Source organism: Nicotiana attenuata, unplaced genomic scaffold, assembly GCF_001879085.1.
Source record: "Nicotiana attenuata strain UT unplaced genomic scaffold, NIATTr2, whole genome shotgun sequence".
Lineage (NCBI taxonomy): Eukaryota > Viridiplantae > Streptophyta > Magnoliopsida > Solanales > Solanaceae > Nicotiana > Nicotiana attenuata.
The window spans coordinates 10,776-37,818 of record NW_017674614.1 but is presented as its reverse complement, the minus strand read 5'-3'; the positions used below and the strand labels follow the sequence as shown (position 1 = coordinate 37,818).

At 35.0% G+C, this 27,043-nt stretch overlaps 2 protein-coding genes across 2 annotated transcripts; both read left to right on the top strand.

Annotated features, from left to right (window-relative positions):
• The first annotated feature begins 17,356 nt into the window (after positions 1–17,356).
• On the top strand, positions 17,357–21,745 carry LOC109219002 (sugar transport protein 14-like). The gene is made up of 5 exons (XM_019383404.1): positions 17,357–17,606; positions 18,190–18,512; positions 19,138–19,375; positions 20,129–20,520; positions 21,144–21,745. Exons 1-5 carry the CDS (start codon positions 17,468–17,470, stop codon positions 21,591–21,593), a joined length of 1,542 nt encoding a protein of 513 aa, XP_019238949.1. The 5' UTR covers positions 17,357–17,467; the 3' UTR covers positions 21,594–21,745.
• A 1,080-nt stretch (positions 21,746–22,825) lies between these two features.
• On the top strand, positions 22,826–27,030 carry LOC109219003 (probable glycosyltransferase At3g42180). The gene is made up of 5 exons (XM_019383405.1): positions 22,826–23,062; positions 23,781–24,795; positions 24,886–25,016; positions 25,426–25,774; positions 26,239–27,030. The coding sequence occupies exons 2-5, from the start codon at positions 23,845–23,847 to the stop codon at positions 26,905–26,907; spliced, it is 2,100 nt and encodes a 699-aa protein (XP_019238950.1). The 5' UTR covers positions 22,826–23,062; positions 23,781–23,844; the 3' UTR covers positions 26,908–27,030.
• Positions 27,031–27,043: the final 13 nt, after the last annotated feature.

Sequence of the window (27,043 nt, the reverse complement as noted above, 5' to 3'; positions counted from 1 at the left end):
TATGAGGCTATTCTGCCTTTATTTAGTTCTTAAATATTGAAGAATAGACAGACGAAAGAGATAGCGTATTGGAGCAGCAAACTTCTGGGTGGAATTGTGCATGGGCTCCGATTCTACTGCGAAAAGGAGGGGCAGCCAATTTGCATGAGTACTATAGATCTCTTTATATTTGTGTGTGTCCGGGGGGGGGGTTTGGGGGCGGGGGGCGGGGAAGAAAAATGAGGATTTTGACTTGCACTTTGTCCCTCATTGGTGAGGGACAACTACATTTGTGTGCTTATATATAGAACCACTTCTTAAAGCTCTTAAAAGAAGTTGAAGAGAATGATCCCTCACGTCGTCGTCGTCGCTCGCTCGGCTCGGCTTCGGCTTCGTCTTACTTACTTGAGTCAAACACTTTATGGCATTCACGCTTAGGTCACGTCAACTTCAAAACATTGCGAAAAATGATAAATTTAGACGTATTGCCAAAATTATATTGTATTAATTCCAAATGTCAAATATGTGTGGAATCAAAGTATGCTAAACATCCTTATAAGTCCGTTGAAAGGAATTCAAGTCCTTTAGACGTAATTCACACAGATATTTGTGACATGAAGTCAACACCATCTCGCGGTAGGGAAAAGTATTTTATTACTTTTATTGACGATAGCACAAGATATTGCTATGTTTATTTACTTAATAGTAAAGATGAGGCAATTGATGCTTTCAAGCAATACAAGAGTGAAGTTGAAACACAACTAAACAAAAAGATCAAAATGAAAAGAAGTGATAGGGGTGGAGAATATGAATCTCCTTTTGAAGAAGTATGTTTGGAAAATGGCATTATTCACCAAACAACTGCCCCTTACTCTCCACAATCTAATGGAATTGCGGAGAGAAAGAATCGAACGTTGAAAGAGATGATGAATGCTTTGTTGATAAGTTCTGGTTTACCACAGAACTTGTGGGGGGAAGCTATACTTACAGCTAACCGAATAATCAACCGTGTACCTCATAGTAAAACACAGTCCATTCCCTATGAAAAATGGAAAGGAAGGAAGCCCAGCTTGAAATACTTCAAAGTGTGGGGGTGTTTAGCTAAGGTACAAGTTCCTAAACCTAGAAGGGTTAAGATAGGTCCAAAAATGGTTGATTGTGTATTTATTGGATATGTAACCAATAGCAAGGCATATCGTTTTTTGGTTCATAAGTCAGAAAATCCTGAGATTCACGTTAATACGATAATAGAATCAGATAATGCTGAATTCTTTGAAACTATTTATCCGTATAAAAAGGAAAGTGAAGTGACCTACCAAAAGTCAAAACGACCTCGGGAGGAAATAGCTGATGGTATGCCTACTGAGGAAAATCCAAGAAGAAGTAAACGTCAACGGACATCTACTTCATTCGGTCCAGATTTTCTGACTTTCCTGCTAGAAAATGAGCCTCGTACCTTCAAGGAAGCAATGTCTTCCTCAGAAGCACAATATTGGAAAGAAGTTGTCAATAGTGAAATAGAATCCATATTGAGCAACCATACCTGGGAATTGGTTGATCTTCCTCCAGGTAACAAAATATTGGGTTCTAAATGGATTTTCAAGAAGAAAATGAAAGACGATGGTACTATTGACAAATACAAAGCAAGACTTGTTGTCAAAGGATTTAGACAGCAAGAAGGTCTTGACTATTTTGACACATACTCGCCGGTAACAAAAATTACATCCATTCGGATGCTAATAGCGTTAGCCGCCTTGTATGATCTTCAAATCCATCAAATGGATGTAAAAATAGCCTTCTTAAATGGTGATCTAGAGGAAGAAATTTACATGAACCAACCCGAAGGGTTTGTGGTTGCGAAAAAAGAAAAGAAGGTGTGTCGACTTGTTAAGTCCCTTTATGGACTAAAACAAGCACCCAAGCAATGGCATGCGAAATTTGACCAAACAATGTTGTCAAATGGCTTTAAGATTAATAAATGTGATAAATGTGTTTACATTAAGAACGTTCCAAATCATATAGTCATTGTTTGCTTATATGTTGATGATATGCTAATAATGAGCAAAGATATTGCCGATATTCAAGCTACTAAGTGTATGCTTGCTAGTAAGTTTGATATGAAAGACTTAGGAGTTGCCGATGTAATTCTAGGAATTAAAATCCAGAGGACTCCTCAGGGTCTAGCTTTGTCTCAATCACATTACGTGAAAATGGTACTTGAAAAATTCAAACACTTGGAATTTAGAAGTGCAAGAACTCCAATTGACTTAAATCATCATCTTATAAAGAATAAAGGTGAAAGTACGTCTCAATTGGAGTATGCTCGTGTGTTGGGAAGCTTAATGTACATCATGAATTGTACACGACCTGATATAGCTTGTGCAATAAGTAAACTTAGTCGATTCACAAGTAATCCAAACAAACATCACTGGGTGGCAATGAAACGAGTTCTGGGATATTTGGAATATACCCAAGACTACGCTTTGCACTACAATAAATATCCTGCGGTTATCGAAGGATATAGTGATGCAAATTGGATAACCGGCTTAACAGAAACAAAGTCCACAAGTGGATATGTTTTTATTGTTGGTGGAGGAGCAGTATCTTGGAAGTCTTCCAAACAGACGTGTATTGCTCGCTCTACAATGGAATCAGAGTTTATAGCTTTGGATAAAGCCGGTGAAGAAGCTGAATGGCTTCGAAATTTCTTAGAAGACATTCCGTTCTGGCCAAAACCTTTGGCTCTATTTGCATACATTGCGATAGGTGAGGCTGCTATAGGACGGGCAGGGAGCGTTATGTATAACGGAAAGTCTCGTCATATACGACGAAGACATAACACCGTTAGACAACTACTTTCTAGTGGAATTATCACTATTGATTATGTAAGATCAAAGGATAATGTGGCGGATCCGCTTACAAAAGGCTTAACTAGAGAGGGAGTTGAGAAATCATCTAAGGGAATGGGACTATGGCCGAGGACAAGTCAACATGGCGGTAACTCTACCTAGAATTTTGGATGTTTCGAGATCTAGGTTCAAGGAGCTCAAACAAAGTTGTGATTGACCGGTTCAACATTGTCAAAGTAAAATCTTTGGTCCCTTCTCGTGATGAAGACAATGTTCAGTAACAAGGATAGAACCTTACACGTTCTTTAATGATTACCTAAGTTTGATGTGGTATTTATCAAATAGTGTCAATCTAAAGGATTACACGTTTAGGAATCACCTATGTAAGTGTGAAGTGGAAGCCGCTTCAATGAGAATTCTGTAAGGCCAATTCTCTACGCATTTATGAAACCAGGCGGTGTTCATGGCTGAAACGAACACAACAATGAGAACAAAAAGACGGTTAAGGGTTGGTTGTGTGACATATGGTTGTCTAGGTATACACTAAAGTTCGACGGTTCAAAGATATCAAATCTACCGATTGACCGAGTATATCCGACATATGTTCACTACGGAAAGTTCAAAGGGAAACCTACTTATCCAGATGCGATTAATCCATACTTGCAAATCATACAACTTTCATCTATGATCATTCTTGTTACAGCCATTCTCATTCATGTGGGGGATTGTTGGACTTTAAAGGCATTGAGCTTCAAAGACTTTAAGCATTGGGCTTTAAAGTATAAGAGTGTGAATTGAAAATGGTGGGAAATGAAAATTTGAATGAAGTGAGCTTTTGACTTGCACTTTGTCCCTCATTGGTGAGGGACAACTACATTTGTGTGCTTATATATAGAATCACTTCTTAAAGCTCTTAAAAGGAGTTGAAGAGAATGATCCCTCGCGCCGTCGTCGTTCGCTCGACTCGGCTTCGGATTTGGATTTGGATTTGGATTTGGATTTGGATTTGGATTTGTCAAACGATCGATAAGATTATTTTTGGACAAAATTTATTTAATTAATTATTTAATAATTAATTAAATGCCAGATCACTGCTGAAGATTCAAAAGGATAGTCTGGTCGCGGTCCTGGCGTAACCGCGGTAGGACCGCGCCAGAACCCTGCTGCAGATTCAGAGGGCCACTCTGGCCGCGGTCCTGGCGTAACCGCGGTAGGACCGCGGCAGGCCGCGTAAACTTCTGAAAAGGCACCTTTTCCAGAACAAGCATCACACCTCTTCCAATAATTGCCTATAAATTCTGAGGCATGGCTTCGTTTTTAACACACCAAAAATATTATAGAACTTCCTTCTTTCTGAAAATACTGCATTCTAATTCGCAGTCTCTCTCTCTCAAATTCGTAAGTGTGATTTTGCTCCGTTCTTTAAGTTCGTTGGTATCCTGCAGTTTTTATTGCCACTGTTGCGGGAAGGTTTATTCCGTTTTATCCTGGGAGGATATAATCCATTACCTTGGCAACGTGTGAGGGGGTTAAAATTCCTTAAGGACGCACAAGCAAATTGTGGACTCGGAATATTTCTTAATCTTTACTGTTTTTCCAATTTCTTTTATTATTCTAACAGTTTTACTGATTTTGTGTTTTAACACAGTAGCAACAAAAAAGATATTTTATTTTCTTCATTTTATTTTTCAACTGTAATTATATTTTCACTAATAATTTTAAGTGAGATTCAATATGGCTACAGTTGAAAAATCCGCGGATATCAAGGTGGGAGATTTCAACAAGCCATTCTTAGTAATTATATTCTTATGTTTTAACTGAGAATAATCCAAGCAAAGTAGACAACTCCTCCATGAATGATGATGAGCTAATTGCCCTTCAAAAAAAATTTAAAAATACTACGATGATTCATACAAGTGTTGGTATAATCTTCTTAATTGTCGGTCTGTTAATTTTTATAATTATTATGATAGAACTTACTTTACTGCAAAGAAAAATTGGAAAGCATTGTAGAGTAAGTATGATACCAAGGAGGCAGGTGCGAAAAAATATGCTGCTAGCAAATTTTTTTCATTTTCAAATGGTGGACAACAAATCTGTAGTAGACCAAGCTCAAGACTTCATAGGAGAGCTCATGTCCGAGAATATTAAAACTGGAGACAACCTTATTGTTTGTGGCATAATAGATTAACTCTCACCTTCATAGAAGGAATTTCAAAAAACTATGCGCCACAAACAAAAGGAAACTTCACTTGAGACGTTGATATACGGATTCGCATGGAAGAAGAGGCAAGAGGCCAAGATGCACTTATGCAATCGGAAGAGAGCACTTTATGACCCATCACTATATAGGTAAATTTAATTACTTCAAATAATTTTACTCCTGAAACTCACAAAAATACTTCTTTGAAGCCGAAGAAGAATACCTTTGAGAAAAAATATGGTAGACCCCCCAAGAAGAATAATGGTGCAACAACCAAGCACAAAATCAACAAGTTCAAATTGCGAATTCATGTTTTGTCTGTGGCAAGAGTGGGCATATTGTTCGATTTTGCAAATTTCGAAAACGTGGTCCTACACCATAGGCAAATGTTACCGAAGATCCATTTGTGGCAGTGATAACAAACATTAACATGGTAGAAAATGTTGATGGATGGTGTATTGATTCTGGAGCAAACCGTCATGTTTGCTATGATTGAGACTATTTAAAGTATATACTCCATTTGAGGAGCCCAAAACCATCATGCTTGGTGATTCTCTCACAACCCGGGTGCTTGAAAAAGAAGAGGTCGAGTTGAAGTTTACTTCAAGAAGAGTTTTAACGTTGAAATACGTACTTTATAATCCTTCAATGAGAAAAAATTTGATGTCTAGCTTTCTTCTTGACAAGGCAAGGTTCAAAAAAACTATTGAGAGTGATCAATATGTAACAGCGAAAAAGGGTATTTTTGTTGGGTTTTTTATGTATTTAATTAATATATTAAATACTTAAAAGAGGGTAAATAGGAAATGGAGGAAAATAAAATTTTTGAGTGAAATTTTAAGTTTCCCCCCTTGGTAAATGGACATTGTCCCATATTGGAAGAGGAAGAGGTTTTTTATGGGTATATAAGCAATTGCTCTTCTTCTAGCTCTTAAAGAGTTGAGAAGAAGGCAAGCCTCGCGCCGTCGTCGCCGTCGTCGTCATCGCTCGCTCGGCTCGGCTCGGCTCGGCTCGGCTTCGGCTTCGGCTTCGGAGTTGATTAACTTTTTGGACCAAATTTATTTGTTAATAGTAAAATATTAACAGAAATGTTATTAAATATTTATTTTAATAACAGAATATTAATAATAAATTCAATCCGTTTTTCTGTTTTGGTAACAGAAAATTAACTACCCTCTTCAATTTTTCCTCTTTATTTTCCCTCTTTATTGTTGAGTAAATGGCCATTTATGTAATGGCATTTATGCTGTGGCCGTTTTGCATAAACAGCCATTCTAAAGAGTTGCACCTCTTCAGATTTCAGCCCAACTTTATAAATACAACGCTATTCTGCTCAGAATTTCACCTCCTTCTTCTGCATTCTTTTAGCATCAAACAAAGCAACAGTAAGTGTGATTTGCTACTGAACTTTGTGCTCGCTGAAACACTGGGGTTTGAAGTACCACTACACCAGTGTGTAATTCGTTCTATCCTGGGAGGAAATAATCCATAACTTTGGGTAGGGGTATACATAGGTCGGGTTGGTGCGGGTTTTTCAATTACCAAACCAAACCAATGGTGTCGGGTTTTTAAATTTATAAGCCAAACCAAACAAATAAAGTCGGGTTTTTCAATCTCGATTTTTCTCGGATTTTTCGGTTTTTTTGGGTTTTCGGGTTTTTTCCCGATAAAGTCTTACTAGCACAAAATATGTAACTTGTGCTCCAAATATTTATTTTAGTCCTAGTAGGATACAACTATATAATGTATTTTCCAAGAAAATAAAATAATAATATGAGTTGAGTCATAACATTTGTACTCAAATATTCAATAACATAGATAATAAAATCGCACAAAGAAAATATTACTAATTAATACACCATAATAAAAATTAACATAATCTATAAATACTATATAGGTCGTGCTAAACTAAGTACAACTAATAAGTATTACTAATTAGACAACTAAGCATAAAAAAGAAGATAAACTAGGTTATACATTTTCATTATAAATCAATGCAAAACTGAAAAATTGTAACGACCCGGCCGGTCGTCTAATGAGTTACCGCTCTGTTTTCCCCATTTCTGCTTCTATTTGCTTTGTTTATTGGTTCTATAGGTGACCGGGTTGGTTGGCTCGGGTTCGGAAAGGTTTTGAGAAGGTTTGAGACACTTAGTCTCTTTTAAGAAAGCTTAAGTTGAAAAAGTCAACCGGATGTTGACTTATGTGTTAGAGGGCTCGGATCTGAGTTCCGATGGTTCGGATAGCTTCGAGAGATTATTTGGAACTTAGGAGTGTGATCGGAATGTGTTTTGGAGGTCCGGAGTAGATTTAGGCTTGAATTGGCGAAATTGAGTTTTTGGCGTTTTCCGATTGATAGGTGAGATTTTGATATAGGGGTCGGAATGAAATTCCGGAAGGTACAGTAGCTTTGTTATGTCATTTGGGATGTGTGTGCAAAATTTTAGGTCATTCGGACGTGGTTTGGTACACTTTTTGATCAAAAGCGGAATGCGGAGATTTTAGAACCTTAGGCTTGAATTCGATGTGTTTTGGTGGTTTTGATGTTGTTTGAGGTGTTTTGAAGGTTGGTATAAGTTTGAATGGTAGTATAAGACTTTTTGGTGCTTTTATTTGAGGTCCCGGGGGCCTCGGGGAGGTTTCGGGTGGTTGACGGAGAGTTTGGAATTTTTGAAGATGCTGCAGATTTTTCTGCTTCTGGTATTTTTGCACCTGTGGATTGGGGACCGCAGGTGCGATGCCGCAGATGCGAGGAGGAAGGTCGCAGAAGCGGAAAATGGCTGGGAAGGCAGGAACCGCAGAAGCGGTTGTGGGACCGCATCTGCGAAGACGCAGGTGCAGAATGCACATCGCAGATGCGGTTGTGGCCGCGTAAGTGGAAGCCGCAGGTGAGGCCATTGGGACCGCAGAAGCGGCGACGCAGGTGCGACATCTGGACCGCAGGTGCGAAAGGCCTGGGTCAGAATGTTTATATTTTCTCCTTCGCGACTTTCAGAGGGTTTCACTACTTTTAAACACGAATTTTGGAGCTTTGGCGATTTTGAAGAGAGAAATCAAGGAGACATCATTGAGGTAAGGTTTTGGATTATGAAAACTCGTTTTTATGGTATTAATTCGCGGATTAGAGCTGCGATTAAGGGTAAAATTAGAGAAACTAGGGCTTAGAAACCTAGGTCTTTGATTGAGGATTTGAAAGGCCGTTTGTGGTCGGATTTTGGAACATTGGATATGTATGAACTCGTGGGGAGATAAGAAATCTAATAATGTAAAATTTATCGAATTTCGAGACGTGGGCCCGGGGATCAGGTTTTGGTAATTTCGGGATTTGCATGGTTTTTCGATTATTTTCGAGTGGGCTTTGTCCCTTTAGCATATTTTGATGATTACGTTTTGATTTTGGTAGATTCGGAGCATCCGGAGGCCAATTCGAGGGGCAAAGGAATTGCGAGCTAGAGTTTGGGCCGGATTGAGGTGAGTAATGATTTTAAATGCTGTCCTAAGGGTATGAAACCCCGGATTACACAGCATTCGGCTATGTTGAGGTGACGCACACGCTAGATGACGAGCGTGGGGTCGTGCACCGTTGGGGATTGTGACTTAGTCCATCCCGAACGACTGTTTTACTGCGTACTTAATAGCAAATTGTTTGATATTATCATGATTTGGGCTACATGCCATATTTGGGCTTCGTGCCAACTGTTTGGGCCCTTCGGGGATTTTTACTGATATTCTCCTCACTGTTTGATTTCATGCTTGTGCTCAGTCATGCCATACTTTTACTGTTTTCAAAACTCAGCTATGTTTTTCCGTTTTAAACACCTTAAATAACATTTTTAAAGATATTTTTGAGCTGAGCTTCACATGTTACTGTTGCCCGAGGGGCTTATGAGATTCTGACTGAGTAAGGCCGAGGGCCTGTGTTGTGAGGATACTTTTGGGTCGGGCTGCACGCCGCAGCAGTGATATAGATTATGATAATGAGGCCGAGGGCCTGACATTGTACGCCACGAGGTGGCTTGTGATTGATATGAGGCCGAGAACCTGTTTATGATGCCACGAGATGGCTTGATGTTGCGCTTGGGCCGTAAGGGGCCCCTCCCGGAGTTTGTACACCCCCAGTGAGCGCGGGTACCCATTGAGATATGAGATATAGCCCGAGGGGCTGGTATTGTTCTGTTGTTACTTTTCCCGAGGGGCAGTTCTTATGTATTTTTCATTTCTAGTTGTCTTTCTTATATATTGTTTGACTGCTTAAAATGTGTTTCATGAGATTTCACTGTTTAATTATGTTTATTGATTATGTTCTGCCTCTTATAGCTTAATGTTGTGTTTAACGTGATTTTATATCGCTCAGTCTTCATTTATTCTTATTACTCACTGAGTTGGAGTACTCACTTTACTCCCTGCACCCCTGTGTGCAGATTCGGGCGCTACAGGTCCTGCTACTGAGGGTTGATAGTTTCCAGCAGATCTTCGGAGATCTACTAGGTAGCTGCCTGGCGATTCGCAGCCCAGTGCATTCTCCCTCTATTTTATTTCCTTTCTGATTCAGTTATGTAGTAGTGGAGTAGACTTTCAGACTTGTAGTATTGTTTTAGATGCTCATGACTGGTGACACCCTGATGTCGGGCTGTGTTGATTTTTAATTCCGCAACTTATACTGTTATTTTGGGATTTTATTTTTGTTAAAGACTTAGTATTTAATATTCTAATTGCTTAAAGTGAATTGGAAGTGTGACGGCTGACCTTGTCTTCACGAGAGGCGCCATCACGACCGGGTTTGGGTTTAGGGTCGTGACAAAAATAGATATCCAACACTATTGTCATTGCTAGTGTTGAATCGAAATTCCTTTATTAGCATTAGTACTGACATACTACCTTTATGGCTATAAAATTTATTGGACCATTCAAGAATGTTAAGTCCAAAATTTAAAATAATACTTTTAAAGATAAAATTGTGAACTAGTTTAAGAAATATTTATAAATTATATTAAATAAATATTTATATTACAAAATATTTTTAAAATTGTATAAATGTAATGTCGGGTTGGTTTAGTTTCGGTTTGACTTTTTTTAGTTAAAACCAAATCAAACCAATTATGGTCGGGTTTTTTCTTCCAACACCAAACCAAATCAAACCAAACCACTATCGGGTTTTTTTTCTGGTTTGACTCGGATTATCGGGTTTGTGCGATTTATCAGTTTTCTTTGTACACCCCTAACCTTGGGTACTAGGAGGGGATTAAATTCCTTAAGGAAACACTGTGAATTCAGTGGGCTCGAATTGGTTTTCTGTTTATGTTCATTTCTGTTTATGTTCATTTATATTTCCAGAATTATTTTACAATTACAGTGTACTAACATCTTTTTGGGTAAGGGGTATGCATGTTATGGGATGTTCAAGTTGAACGTTGAGATGAATAAAACTTCTACTAGTTCTGTTTATATGGTTTCTTCTACTAATATTTGGCATGCTCGTTTGTGTCATATTAATAATCGTTATGTGGGAATCATGAGTAGTTTAGGATTAACCCCAATGATTAAAGAGAATTTTGAAAAATATGAGGCTTGTAATAAAGCTAAAATAACTAAAAGGCCTCATTTCCAAGTTGTATGAAAAATTGAACTGTTAGAATTAGTTCACACCGATGTTTGTGAACTTGGAGGAATTTTCACTCGTGGAGAAAATAAATATTTTACTACTTTTATTGATGATTTCTCTAACTATACATATGTTTACTTGATGAAAAATAAAAGTAATGCGTTTGAAAATTTTAAAAATTATCTCCATGAGGTTGAAAATTAATTCGGTAGAAAAATAAAAAGAATTAGAAGTGATAGACGCCGTGAATATGAGTCTAATGAATTTAATTCTTTTGTTAAATCACTGGGAATAATTCATGAAACTACTCCACCTTATTCTCCTGCATCAAACGGTGTGGCTGAAAGAAAAAATAAAACTTTGGTAAAGCTACCTAATGCCATGCTTATTGAGTCAAATGCACTTTTAAATTTGTGGGGAGAAGCTATTTTGACTGCATGTTATGTGTTGAATAGGGTGCCTCATAAGAAAACAAAATTGACACCATTTGAGTAGTGGAAAAATCACAAGCCAAATTTAGGTTATTTGAGAGTTTGGGGTTTGTTTAGCCTATATTAGGATAACAGATCCTAAAATTATGAAATTGGGTAAAAAAGTTACCACTTGTGCTTTTCTTGGTTATGCTTCTAATAGTACAGCCTATAGATTTATAAATCTTGAAGAGAATATAATTATAGAATTAGGTGATGCTATTTTTCATGAAAATAAAATTCCATTTGAGTTTAAAAATAGTGGGGGTCAAAGAGATAAAAATAATTTTTGTCTGTGCCTAGTTCTTCTACTTCTATTTTGCAAAATAAAGAAAATGATGCTTTTGAGTTAAGAAGGAGAAAAAAGAGCTAGAATAGAAAAAGATTTTGGTCCTCATTTTTATGTTTTTAATATTGAAAATGACCATCTTACTTTACAAGAAGTTTTATTATCACCTGATGCTATTTTTTGGAAAGAGGCTGTAAATGATGAAATGAAGTCACTAATTTCTAATAAAACTTGGAAGATGGTTAATTTACCACCAGGTAGTAAAACAATTGGGTGCAAATAGGTCCTAAGAAAAAAGTTAAAACCGGATGGATCCGTTGATAAGTATAAGTCTAGGTTAATTGCTAAAGGTTTTAAGCAACTAGAAGGCCTAGAATTTTTTGATACTTTTTCTCCGATAACTAGAATTACCTTTATTAGACTTTTAATTGCTATGCTACAATACTCGATTTCATATTTATCAAATGGATGTAAAAACTACTTTTTAAAGGGAGAATTACACAAAAATACAGTCCACTTACATACATTGCAGCGGAATAACCCAGTTACAACTTTGCAAATCTGTAGCCCATTAATTATAGGCCAGCGTTTGAAAAATAAGCATTTTTTTCTTTCTTTTTTTATTTTGCAGATCTTCAAGCATGAAAATTCGGTGATTTTTTATTCTTCTTCCCCAAGTTTGTATATATTCTTATTCCAGCTACAAAAAATTGAAATTCATATATAATGCAACTTGAAAACCTTAAGTTTTCTTCTTTTTCAAGTTTCCAAATAGCAATAAAATAAAAAAATAAAAAACTTTGAAAAAATTAATTGGCGCGTTCATGTATTTTGTACAAATAAATACAACAAGAAAAGTACGTATTATACATAGATTGAACTATAANTTGCAAATAAATCAACAAGAAAAGTCGATTTATACATAGATTGAACATATAAAATTTTAATTTTAGATTTAACTACACATGTGCATTACATGTATAATGATGTATAACTTTGTATAAACTTGTATATACAATTTCTAATAATGTATATCAGAAAAAAAGACAAAGAAGAAGAGAAGAAGAAAGTGTCAAACATCCATGGATGTCTACTATACACGTACAATGTATATACACACTTATACATTAAAAATATATCTAATTTATACAACATTGTACGCATATATACATACTTATACATATTTATACAATATTGTATAAGTTTGTATAAACACTACTTATACAAGTTTACACCAGAAAACACCTTCTGTCCATCACCACATTACAGTTTTCGGCGGTTGCTGGTGTTGAATTTTTCCGGCGAGATTTTGGCATTAAATCTGGGCTTCACCAGTAGCAAAGGATGAAACAAACACTAAGAGAAATAAGAAAATATGAGACGGGGTAGCCGGAGATGCTCTTTTAGGCAAGATCTGATAGTTTTAGGCCAGATCTGATAATTTTTGGACTGATATGCCAAATTTTATTCTGGTTCCTTAACCTCCTTTTGTCAATTAACTCAAAAATAGAAATCTAATTGACATAGCATGCGAGGATTATCACGAGTGTGTACAAAAAAAATCTGTAATTTTAGGGAGAAGGAAGAGAGAGGCAAGTGAAGAGAGATTGAGTACGCTGGGAAAGAAGAAAGAAGAAAAGAAAAAAACCCTAGAAGTATGTCTTTAATAATGGGCTAAAGACTGAAAAGTTTCTTTCAAGATATATACAACCTGGGCCAAACCGGGTAAAGGTTTCAAACCTGGGCCATTTTTAGTTGGGTTGCTGTGCCAAGTGATTAAAAGCGTAATTCTTTCTTTTTTAAATGGGGACCTAAATGAAGAAATTTATATGGATCAACCTGAGGGTTTTATAGAAGCAGGCCAAGAAAGTAAAGTGTGTAAACTTACTAAATCCCTATATGGCTTGAAACAGACACCTAAGCAATGGCATGAAAAGTTTGATTTCTACATGATTGAAAATGGTTTTAAATCAAATGAGTATGATAAGTGCATCTATCATAAGTCTTGAAATAATTCACATGTAATTATTTGCCTCTATGTTTATGATTTGTTAATATTTGTCTCTAACATAAATGTTATTGGAGAAACTAAAAGCATGCTTAGTAGTCATTTGACATGAAAGATTTAGGTGAGGCAAATTTGATTCTTGGAATGAAAATTACTAGAACATGTGATTGAATTTTCCTTGACCAAACACATTACGTTGAGAAATTTTTGAAAAAATATAATATTATTGATTGCAAGCGTGTTGTAACTCCTTTTGATTCAGGTGTTCACTTATTTCCTCTATAAAGTTACAATGATGTGATAAATCAAAAGGAATATGCTAGCTTAATTGGAAGCTAGAGATATATGACTGATTGTACTCGGCCGGATTGCATACGCATAGGAGTACTTAGGAGGTTTACAAGCAAGCCAGGTTATGAACATTGGCATGCCATAACAAGAGTTATGAGGTATTTACTTGGTACAAAAACCTATGGCTTATTTTATAAGAAGTACTCAAAGGCTTTTCTGATGCAGATTAGAACACTTTATCTGGTGATTCCTGTTCTACTACAAGTTATATTTTTACTTTGGGAGGTGGTGTTATTTGTTAGAAATCAAAAAAGCAAACAATAATAGCTAACTCTACCGTGAAGATTAGCTTCAACTAGTGAGGAAGAGAATTGGTTNTTTGATAGCACCGCTAGCAATTTGGAGAGTACAAAACTGTTATTACAACGGTACATCCAAAACCTATAAGGACAAAACACAGTACTATGAGATCATATTTGACAAGTGGTACCATTAATGTTAATTATGTTAAATCTTGTGATAATCTTGCAGATCCACTAACTAAAGCCTTAGCAAGAGAAAGGGTCTAGAGCACAACGAGGGGGATGGTATTAAAGCCCATAAACTCACAAGTCATATATGAGGAAACCCAACCTGGGGACTAGAGTTCTTATAACTAGGTTCAATGGGAAGAACGAATCATATGATGGATTGGTTTGAAATGCACTATTTTTATTATTGTTCAATCCATATGGTATGAGTGTATTTATCCTGTAATAATTTGTGAGGCTGAGTTTTATTAACTCTTAATGAAAATCTGTAGCTTGTATGAGTAGGTATTAGATTTACAGGAGTACCCTTGACATATTTCACCTATGTGAGGGTGGAAGTAAGCTGCTTCCTATGAAAATTGGGCTAATTCTCAAAAACACTCATGAAAACCGGGATAGCACAGTGCCGTAATGTGCTGGCTATTAAAGCTCATATCAACATCTTGATCATTATGTATAAGCAGTGATAACTCTAAAACATTCATAGTTCAAGTCTGCGACCAATACTGACTCTGGATTTAAGATAGTTGTTTTGCTAACTGGAGGTTCAGTGCAGAGCATACCTTTATTATTCATGATAGTCTCCCTTCAACTGGTAAAATTATCTTATTTTAATATTAAAATGAATGTGAAAATGTTAGCATAATAGCATTTATTATTAAAATAAAATATGTCATAACTCTCACTGCTCCATGACGTAGAAAATGAACCCTATCAAAAGCACCATCGGATTTCAAAGTAGCACGATCTAATTAAAAAATTTCACCCAATTGAGCACGTCTAGCATATTTTTTCACAGTAGCAGAATCATTATAACTGACGCCGTTGAGTTCACCGCCGTAGAACTCAACAGTTACACCTACTTATTCAACACTATACTTGCTCGACGAAGGGAGGGAGGTGCAACGGGGGAAGGAAAACGCTTTCGGAGATCGAGATTTTTTTTCATCGAAATCATTTTATTTGTCAACTGTATTTTTACCAACACATAATTTGTCAACTGTGATGATCATTTCATCGGAGTTGCAAGCAATATTTTTCAATTGGTTGGGCTGTAATTATTTGTCAGCAGAAAGTTGTTTTAGATAAAGGAAATTAGAGAATTCCTTTTTCTGGGGAAAACGAGTTCCATTAAAAGATAAATTTTGAAAAAGTAGAAATCAACATGATAAGATTGTATAATTTAAGCTAATTTATCCAGACAGATCATGAGATATATATATATATCCTTCTTCTTAAGCCACTAGTCCTTCATTAAATTATGAGTTGCTAATTAACCGAGTATAAAAATTGAAAGTTTTGCTAGTATTAGATAAACCTCCAATAAATATTCCTTTGCCGTATAGATTATGGTAATCTCTTCCCTACTATGTTGAAACTCTATGTAGATAAATACTTACTTGCACTCGTTATTATATTGATCTCTTATTATATTAAACTAAATAAATTATTTATTTTTAACAGTTAAAAATTTAAGTAAGAATATCATTAATTAGTAATTAGTGCGTACAGTTAGACCTCCCTATAACAACATCCTTATATAACAGTGCTTCACTATAAAAGCCAAGTTTTTTGCGGAACCAAATCTAATGTTCTGTTATAATATATGTTCTCTATAACATTAATTTGCTATAACATCCAAAAATATTCGGAACAAATGAGGATGTTACAGAGAAGTTTGTTTATATAAAAAGCATATATCTCTAATTTATAAATTTAATATGAATATTAGGTGCAATAAATTTTTAACGTTCAATATATAGTGTCCTTATCCGTTTATCCCATATTAAGTGGTTTATAATTAATGTTTATTCTGTATATATCCAGTCCAACTAACCATATTTTCAAACTCCAACGACTTCATTATCTACTTTATCCCTCACATGTATCAACTAGCTTTCCCAAATTTACTTCAACAACTTTTTAGAACTTTATCGACCAGTAGGCTTATCACACATTACATGTATAATAATAATAATAATAATAATAATAATAATAATAATAATAATAATTGTCAGTCTTATTGATTCCAAAAATCTTATAGTAGCAACCAAATTCTTTTTTGAATTTTGATGGTGGCTTTTTCTATGTTGAATAACCAAAGATTAAATCTGAGAGAGTTTTTAAGTAATAATATAAAATAAATTATTGTAAAGTTATTACATACGTAAGATATTATTGGGCTTGCGTGCTTCCTGCTAGCAGAGTGATGCTTCTCAAAATGGAAGAAAATAAGCAACCGATCCCTTTTTCCTGCTAATTAATATTCCTCTCATCCTAATATATATGTCATTTTTAATAATTTATTATTATAAAACTTTCCCATTAAACTAGTTTTCAACTAATTGTAACGAGTATACCACGCATTAAATGCTGTCACGTAATGAGATATATGGAGTAGTAAATAATTAATACTCCCTTAAAGTCCCAAATATTAATAGTTTTTTTTGGCTGAATTTGTTTCATAATTAAAGACCACATTTTCAGAAAGCAAAAAGCATTTATTATTTTTTCCCTTTAAAATTCACCATCACTGTTTTAATTAGTGAAGTTTTAATTAAGCAAAATGTTTAACAGAAACAAATAATAAATTTAGACAAATAGTTTTATTATTAAATTTATTTTTTGAAACTGTATTAATTTTTAAATGAATTTACACCTTAAAAGATAAAATATTTAAGGTACTATTTATTTGCAACGGTATATAATAATAAGCAGAAACAAAAAAAAAAGAGTGAAACGTAGAACATGCGCTTATTTGATGGTTTAAGTTTTATACACTGATAACTAAAAGAATACACTGATAACTAATATATATATATATATATATATATATGTTGGATCACTTTTAAGTTAGTTATAATTTACAAGTAAATCTTTATGATAGACACTAATTGATAGCCTAATAAAAATAGTAAATTATACTGGAAGGGTAAAAACAATTTACATTGTCAATATATATAATTCAAACCATTATTAAATGATTATATATCCTTTTTCTGATTGTCATTTAATGAAAAAATAAGACTCCTAGTGCAAACTCACTTCAAATTGACTAACGTTTAAGTATCTTTTTTCTTTTTTCAGATGAGCATTATCCTTTTTGGCTAATTTGAATCACCTAAAACATGCATAAATAACAACTTTTTCTTTCTACTTTCTACAAGCCATTTACAAATTTCCTTTTCAGTTTTTAGTGATAGAATAAAAGAAGAAGAGAAGAAATTGTAAGGAGAATTAAAAACAATGGCAGGTGGTGGATTTGATGATAGAAGAGGAGCAAGAGCACATCTTTATGAGTATAAAATTACTTGGTATTTCATTTTTTCTTGCATTATTGCAGCCACTGGAGGTTCTCTTTTTGGTTATGATCTTGGTGTTTCTGGTTAGTATATTTTCTTCGTAATTAACTTCTCCCGTTTTTCATTGTGCCGGGCCTTATCTACGGGTTGTTATTAGTGTTTTGTATCTATTCTCTGTTTCTTATGTTGTTGTCATTGTTTCTATTATTTTCTGTTGATAATATTGATATCTCTTTTCGTCTTCTTGAGTTGAGGGTCTTCCGAAAACAGCCTCTCTACCCCTTGGGGTAGGAGTAAGGTCTGCCTACATTCTACCCTCCCAGGCCCCCACTTGTGGGATTTTACTGGGTTGTTGTTGTATATTTTCTTCGTGATTAACACTATTCTAATACAATAATAATTTAGCTAAATCTGACAATCTTTTGAAATAGTAAAACTTGTTAATTTTTATTATCAGCACAACTTGTAAATTTTCGAGATTTCTTCAAACCTACTCCTTCCCCTCATCAGAGACGGAGTTGGGGTTTCGAGTTTATGATTTTGGAAATCTAATCATTTATTTAATAGATTTTTAAGATAAATATATTTAATAGATAGTGTATACGCAGACCTTATTCTGAATAAATATTTAAATAATTTGAAGTCTGAATTTTTTGCTTGTTTCAGGTGGGGTGACTTCTATGGATGATTTCTTGAAAATATTTTTCCCCAAAGTGTACAGCAGGAAGCAAGAACATCTCAAAGAAACAGATTATTGCAAATATGACAATCAAATTCTCACACTTTTCACTTCCTCTTTGTATTTTGCTGCACTTATATCTACATTTGGTGCTTCACATGTTACTAGGAATAAAGGCCGTAAAGCCAGTATCCTATGTGGTGCAGTTAGTTTTTTTCTTGGTGCAGTACTTAATGCCTCTGCTAAAAATATTGCTATGCTCATTATTGGTCGATGTCTTCTTGGTGTTGGCATTGGATTTAGCAACCAGGTAATTCGATTTAAGGGTATGCAAGATTTAATATATATGTATGAAAAATATTAATATTTGATGTATATCATAAATTTTTTTATGAACGGTGTATGATTGTTTGACCATCTTTCGACAACTGTAGCTCTGCGCATGCTTTCATGAACCCTTTTTTTTTAATTCCCCCCTCCAAGAACTCTCGACCTTGCTAGCTTTTGGGTGACTTGGAATTGGAGGGTGCTCACCACTAGAGCGAACCCTATCATATTGTTAGTAGAGGTTGCAAATTTGGATGAGTCAAAACATGTCAAATTACTAAATGAGTCATGAGTCAAAATGTCCAAACTTTCCTTAGATCAAGACGGGTCAAATAATTGGTCTACCGAATTTGCCCAATTTGGATCTGTTTGGATATAGATTTTGGCTATTTTTTTCAGATAAAAAGTTTTAAAAACATTGTTTCTTCATGAAATTTGATCAATTTTTGAAGAAAGTTCGATTTCTTTTTTCAAGTTTCCAAAAATCAATCTAGGGTAGTTTTAGAGTAAATTTTTTTCTTTCACTCACAAAACTTCAACTTTTTTTTAAATAAATACATGTTCAAACACAACTTTAACTTTCAAAAGTTCTTTTTTCAAAATTCCAGGCAGTTCCGTTATATCTTTCAGAAATGGCACCTGCAAAAATCCGAGGAGCAGTTAACCAATTGTTTCAACTCACAACTTGCTTGGGAGTATTAATAGCCAATTTGGTCAATTATGCAACTGCTCAAATCCATCCATGGGGATGGAGATTATCTCTTGGATTAGCAGCAATTCCTGCTGTACTCATGTTTGTTGGTGGCCTTTTCCTTCCCGAGACACCAAACAGTCTCGTCGAGCAAGGTAAATTAGTATGATTTGGTGTAAACACTTGATATGCCAGTAAGTTTTTGTGTTATTAAAGTTTAAATTCTATACAACTGAAGACGAAAAAAAAGTTTATAATGTCCACTTAAAAGGTAATTACAGGTAATTCTATTTAATAATATAGAATCATTAACTAGAATAAAATGGTATGCTAACTAACCTGTTATGATAGGTTAAATTAATTATCCTGTCAATTTATACAACTTAAATCCTTATTATTATTATTATTATTATTATTATTATTATTAAATGAAATAAAATATGAGGAGCCTTTGTAATTTACAAGTCCAAGACATTTAGGGACATTTGCACAAATGGCCATTTTTAGGCCACTATATAAATTTTATCCTCTATTAGCCTAGTGAGCTATTGCAAAAAGAAAGATCCATTCAACTACTTTTAAAGATAAAATTTACTACATTGCAAATGTAATAACGGGAATATAATTTACAGATTGGCCTAGAAAAAGATGGTACGGTGCAAATAATTCATTTAATATATTTTTCTATAAAATATCATATATAATGGTTAAGTACCTTAACCATTGATAAGTATTTATATGAGACTTGAAGTCTCTATTTTTTTTCCGAACCTCGTTAGCCTGAAAATTATATTGTGTATATAAGATCAAATATTTTTAGATAATATATTAAATGTTAAAATCCCTTGGTGTTTTCATGGATTTACTTTTTTATTATTATATCATCTTGATTAAAAATTGTATAACAGGTAAATTAGAGAAAGCAAGGGAAATATTGGAAAAAGTTAGAGGAACTTCAAAAGTGGATGCAGAATTTGCTGATCTTATAGATGCAAGTAATGAAGCAAAAGCTATAGAGAATCCATTTGGAAATTTACTAGAGAGGAAAAATCGGCCACAATTGGTGATTGGAGCATTAGCAATTCCAGCATTTCAACAGCTTACTGGAATGAACACAATCCTTTTCTATGCACCTGTTATTTTTCAGAGTTTAGGGTTTGGCTCAGGAGCTTCTCTTTATTCATCTGTTATTACTGGTGGAGCACTTGTTGTTGGTGCACTTATGTCAATGTCCTTTGTTGATAAGTTTGGAAGAAGAGCTTTCTTTTTGGAAGCTGGAGTTGAAATGATCTGCGTCATGGTAATTTTCGCTTCATTTTAACTTCTATATTCTGACAATATAGTTCTAAATATCCATAAAAAGTGGAAATAATTGCCTGGAAAGCAAGACGTTAATCTGTGTCATGGTAATTTTTGCTTCAGTTTAACTTCTATATACTGACAATATAGTTCTAAATGTCCATAAAAAGTGAAAATAATTACCTGGAAAGCAAGATGGTTTTGTCTGCTATAACATGTTAATTGCATTGACACTAAAAAGTTTACTATATGTCCATTTGGTTTAATTTTCCCTTCTAAAACCTTACTCATATACTTCCTTTTTCAAAAGGAAAAAAAATTGGAAACTTTAGTTTCTTGGTAGTTTTGGTTTTTCGTCTTTCTTTCTCTTGAGGGGGTCTATCGGAAATGGTCTCTCTACCTTCAATAGGTAGGGGTAAGGCGGCATACACACCAGAACTGAACCTGGCTAGTTTTGTAATATTAACCTCTTTTATTTTCGCTAAAGATGCATTTTCAACAACTTTTTCTCATAATGAAGTTGATATCATGTTCTATACTGACTCGCTTCAATCAGCATTACTATAGATTTCTAACTCTCCGTTTTCATCGGATAGTATACTTACTATAAATCTTGATCCACAGGTTGCAGTTGCCATTACACTAGCATTAAAGTTTGGACAAGGTGTAGTGCTACCAAAAGGAATTGGAATATTCCTAGTAATAATAATTTGCATATTTGTTCTTGCCTATGGAAGATCATGGGGTCCTTTAGGTTGGTTAGTTCCAAGTGAAATATTTCCATTGGAAACAAGATCAGCAGGACAAAGTATTGTTGTTTGTGTCAACATGATTTTCACAGCACTAATTGCACAATGTTTCTTGGTTTCACTTTGTCACCTCAAATATGGCATATTTCTGCTATTTGCTGGTTTGATTATTATTATGAGTTGCTTCATATTGTTGCTTTTGCCTGAGACAAAGCAAGTTCCAATTGAAGAAATTTATTTGCTATGGCAAAGTCATTGGTTTTGGAAAAGGTATTGTGCACCTGAGGAGAATGGAGATGAATTCAAGAAAGAGCAGCAAGTTTAGAGTATTATATGGATTTTTAGGGTTGAAAATTTGCTTATTGATTTTTATTTGTTCAATGAAACTATTGTAGTTGATATCTTTTTACATTTAAAAAAACTTTTGACTTAGAAGTTGAGTACATTTATGCACTTTGGATGCCTTTTGAATCAAGAGTTTCTTAATTCTCTTACAGTATTTTATTAAGTGTATATTTAGGTAGTAAGGTAGTCGATGGAATAGTTGAGTTGCGTGCAAATTGGTCCGGGTACTATTGTTAAAAAAAATATACACACATAATACACACACTGAAGGTGATGTTTGAAGCATTAGCTATGACTATTGGTGTACGCGATATGATTAGGCTTACAACTAGAGTTAGAAGAAATCAAGGTAGATTCACCCCAGGGTAGGCATTCCGCTGTGATATAGATAATCTATCTTAATGCAAATATTAATGGATGTTTTCATAGCTCGAACCCATAATCTAATATATTTGAGATGATTCGCCCCAAATGCAGTTAAAATGAATAGAGTTGGCAATTTGACATATTCTAGATTAATATAGTAATGAATAGCTATTCCTTTCTAAAAGTTTATCCACACATCTTAAGTGAGTAGGCCCTCCTTGGTTTCTTTGTTATCGAGTAACGGAAAGGAAAAATTACGCGATACATCAAATATTTTATACTTTATTTACATTCGAATTATACTTTTAGTAAATTTATCATCCGTAGTTATATTTGAATTTTATAGCAAAATTCACAAAATAAAAGATTAATAGTTTTGAACTTAAACAAGAGAAAAACAAGCTCTCACAGCTTAGATGGTTTCTCTATTTCGCCTTAGTTGTATTCGTTGCTCGAACAAATACATATAGTTGATATATAGCTATGAATGGTAATTATGCAAATTATAGTTATTAGGCTCTAAACTATTGTGACGTATGAAAATTAAAACGAATGGTATAGTATTAAATTAGAAATTTAAAGAAACTTGTGATATAAAAGTTAAATATATGTAAAATACTAAACATAATCTTTCATTGAGGGATAGTAAAAGTATCACTTATGATTTGTATATTTTAAATAGTTGGTAATGGAGTTCAGCAATTCAGATAAAATACAATTGTTCAAATTAAATACTTAGTTAGTTTTTAAGAAACCGATCGCATAAAATGAGAAAGAGTAAGAAACAATAATGGCTTACCGACAAGATGGTCCCTTTGGACAAAGAAAACTATAGTGCTAAATTTAGAAAAATACCCCTTTGACTTTGAGCAGACCCTGTCACTCTTGTTCCATTTTGATATACTACTAAATGACACTAGCTTTGGGTTACTAAATTCAGAAAAAAAAAACATTAGATTTTAAACCTTTTCAACTACTTCAAATTATTACTCTAAAAACCTGCATTTTTCTTGAGAATTTTGTGGTCGCTACCGACGCTGCTACTGAGCACTGGGCCTCACTTCAACTCTGCTGTTTTGCTCGGTAATACTTCATTCTTGATCCTTTACTGTTGTGGAAAATGGTCAAGTTTGAGTTCTTTAATACTCTTTTAATTAGTTTTAGGTTCATTTAAGAGATACCCAATTGTTGGTTTGGCTCATAGAACTTGATTTTGGAGCTAAAGTTTGTGCTTGAGTTGATCAAATTTTAGCTTCTTTTTTGCCTTTACTAACTTTTATGTTCATTTTGGAGATACCCAATTGTTATTTTGGTTGTTGGAGCTTGAATTTGTAGCTAAAGATTATACATTTCAGAGCTCAGTGAAGCACTTTTGTACTAGTAGGTAGTTCAATTTCTTTGCAATATTTTTTGAAGGGGAGCCTTGGCGTAACTGGTAAAGTTGCTGCCATGTGACCAGGAGGTCACAGGTTAGAGCCGTGAAAACAGACTCTTGTAGAAATGCAGGGTAAGGCTGCATACAGTAGACCCTTGTGGTCCGGCCCTTCCATGGACTTGTGCATAGCGAGAGCTTAGTGCACCGGGCTGCACTTTTTTTAACTTCATTGCATTTTTTGACAGAAGTGGGATTTTAAGTCAGCAGGTGTATAGTGTAGACTAAATTTTTGTGACAACAAGGTCCGAATTTAGTATAAATATATGTGTGTTTGAAATTTGTTTCATTATATGTACGTTTGAGCTAAAGGCAGTATATTACCAAAAAGGAACTGCAGAAATTTTAGAAATTTTAGCTTTTATGCAGGAAATCATGAAACAGATTCTTGAATTGCCTTGACGAGCTACTGATTTGAGTTGAATTTTAAAGAATGAAGTGCGGCGAGGAGTTTCAAATTCTACGTCAAATTGATAAAAGGAAATGGATTTTGATTTTGGTTTTGGTGGCTGTCACTCATTTATTTTGCCAGACCTTGATGCTTCCTTATGGCAATGCTCTTCGCTCTCTGGTACCGGATAAAACAATTTTGTTACCGGAGAAGATTAGCTTCTCAATAAGAGAATATACTGTCAAATCTGCAAAGGTTGCTGGAACCCTTGTAGGAAAAAAACTCTCAAACTCTGATAGTGCATCTGTGTTGGTTCATTGTGTGGAAAGTACGGATAATGGTGATACGGGTGAAGATGGTGAAAATGACGAAGGAGTAAATGGCGAGCATGAGGTAAAACTAGATAGCGATCATTCAGATGGCAAAGCCCTTGATAATGACTCTGATTTTGTTGAAGATGCAACTATTGAAAATGATAACCTATTCGATGAAGATGCGGACATTGGTGAGGGAACCGCAATGCAGAACAGTGGAAACCAAGATCGTGGTTCTATATTGCAAAAGAATGATGAATCTAGACAGGATCTTTCTTTAGAGCAAGTTGTGAAACCAAATGGTGAACTTTCAGCAGACTCTGAGTTAGATGCAAATAGAAGTAGCATGCGAATTGATACTAAAACTACAAGCGCGACTAACCTGACTTCTGTGATTGCTTCAAAACATATAGATCCATTGCCATTGGTTACCTTAGGATTAAATGAAAGCAACTACAATCATACTGCTCGTAACAAGTCTTCAAAAGGAGATTTGACTCAAGTTCTCCCAAATAATGGAAACCATTCGTTGGTTCAAACGGATATTACTGTCTCAAGTAATGGTATGAAAAGTCCAGTTAAAAAGAAGATGAGGTGTATGATGCCACCAAAAACTATAACTTCAATCTCTCAGATGGAAAGGTTACTAGTTAGGCATCGTGCTCGTTCACGTGCTATGGTATGTTTTTTCTTCTCTTGCTCAAAGCTGTTGCCTCCCTATACTGTAAATGGAATGAGAATTCACTATTTTCTTTAAATTGGACTGCAGAGACCTAGGTGGTCTTCTGAACGTGACCAGGAAATTCTGGCTGCCAGATTACAGATTGAGAATGCTCCATTTCTGAGGAATGATCGAGAACTTTATGCTCCTGCCTTTCGAAATGTGTCCATGTTCAAAAGGTTTGTTGCTGTTTAGTAACATTCTGATGCATAATAACCAGCTGATATTTTCCTATGTTGCGCAGACTCTCCAAAATGCTGCCGCACCCGTGTCAGATCCTTCAAAAATATACTATTCGACACGCACCTGACAACATTTTCGGAGAGTCCGAGCAACATAGATATTTTCTAGATTAGTTTAGCTATGTTGCTCTCTTGCAGCATAATCTAGACTCCTTGTGGATATAACTTCTAAAGCTAGAGGAGAAAAATAGTGTAAGAGCTTTATTTCATATGTGAGTTGGAGCTACTGACTAGTTTTGACATTGATAGAAACTTAGATTTTTCTCTGTTTGTGCTGAAGTAAGAAGTATCTTGGATCCGCATCTGTGCTATTGGATTTTTCCCTTATGCTTCCTTGAATTTGCAGGAGTTACGAACTCATGGAGCGGATTCTCAAAGTTTACGTCTACAAGGATGGAGAGAAACCCATTTTTCATCAACCAATAATGAAGGGATTGTATGCATCTGAGGGATGGTTTATGAAACTAATGGAGGGAAACAATAAGTTCGTCGTGAAGGATCCCCGAAAAGCTCACCTGTTCTACCTGCCCTTTAGTTCAAGGATGCTGGAGCATTCTCTATATGTGCGTAATTCTCACAATCGAACAAACCTACGCCAGTATTTGAAGGAATACTCAGAGAAGATTGCAGCAAAATACCGTTTCTGGAATAGAACTGGTGGAGCTGATCATTTTCTTGTCGCATGCCATGACTGGGTAATGTAAAATTTCATTCTTTTTTCTTAACCCCGCATGTATTTCGTGTTATCCGCTATGGCTTGATGATTCAAAAAATGAGTTTGTAGTGTTTTTAGGCAAATCTTGGATTGACTTATTAGATGTATTGCATATATCTTGCCACCATCCTTTGGGCACGTTACACATAATGCCGCTCGGCCAAAAATAATTATATCCGCTAGCCAAATATACAAATCATATAACGTATGAAAATGTAGATTATACATTAATAAACAAAAAATGTACATTAAGATACACTGATTATGTATAAAATATGTATATTACACATTAATATACAAAAAAAAAAAAAAAAATTTGGTGGCTACTATTTTAGAGAGAGGCTATACTGTGTAGTTTTCTCCCGTCTTTTTCTTTGTGATATTCAAGTTACCTGACAGTATACGCTCGTTCAACATTTGAGCTTATAATCGTATTTATCATAGGCACCATACGAAACAAGGCACCACATGGAGCATTGTATCAAGGCCCTCTGCAACGCAGATGTAACGGTAGGTTTCAAAATAGGAAGGGATATATCCCTTCCAGAAACATATGTCCGCTCTGCCAGAAATCCACTTAGAGATCTCGGAGGTAAGCCACCATCTCAAAGGAAAATTCTCGCGTTCTATGCTGGGAATATGCATGGATACTTACGTCCAATCTTGCTCGAGCATTGGAAGGACAAAGATCCTGACATGGAGATCTTTGGTCCAATGCCAAGTGGTGTCGCTAGCAAAATGAATTATATACAGCATATGAAGAGCAGCAAGTTCTGCATCTGCCCAAAGGGCTATGAAGTCAATAGTCCTAGAGTAGTCGAAGCCATATTTTATGAATGCGTGCCCGTGATTATATCGGATAATTTCGTGCCTCCCTTTTTCGAAATCTTGAATTGCGACACGTTCTCGTTGATAATAGCTGAGAAGGATATTCCGAACTTGAAAAGCATACTTGTTGCTATACCGGAAAAGAAGTATCTTGATATGCAACTAGCTGTTAGAAAGGTTCAACGCCATTTTCTTTGGCATGCAAAGCCTGCAAAACACGACCTGTTTCACATGACACTTCATTCGATTTGGTATAATCGAGTCTTTCAAACAAAAGCGAGATGACAACAGCAAATTCCGCGAGGAAGACTTTTGGAAGTTGCAGTTGCTTCTGAATTTTCCTAGCCTCCCAAAAGGTTTGTGTTCATTTGGAACTTAAGTTTGTAGAGGAATTGCTGCCTTGTATATTGTAGGTTTTTCT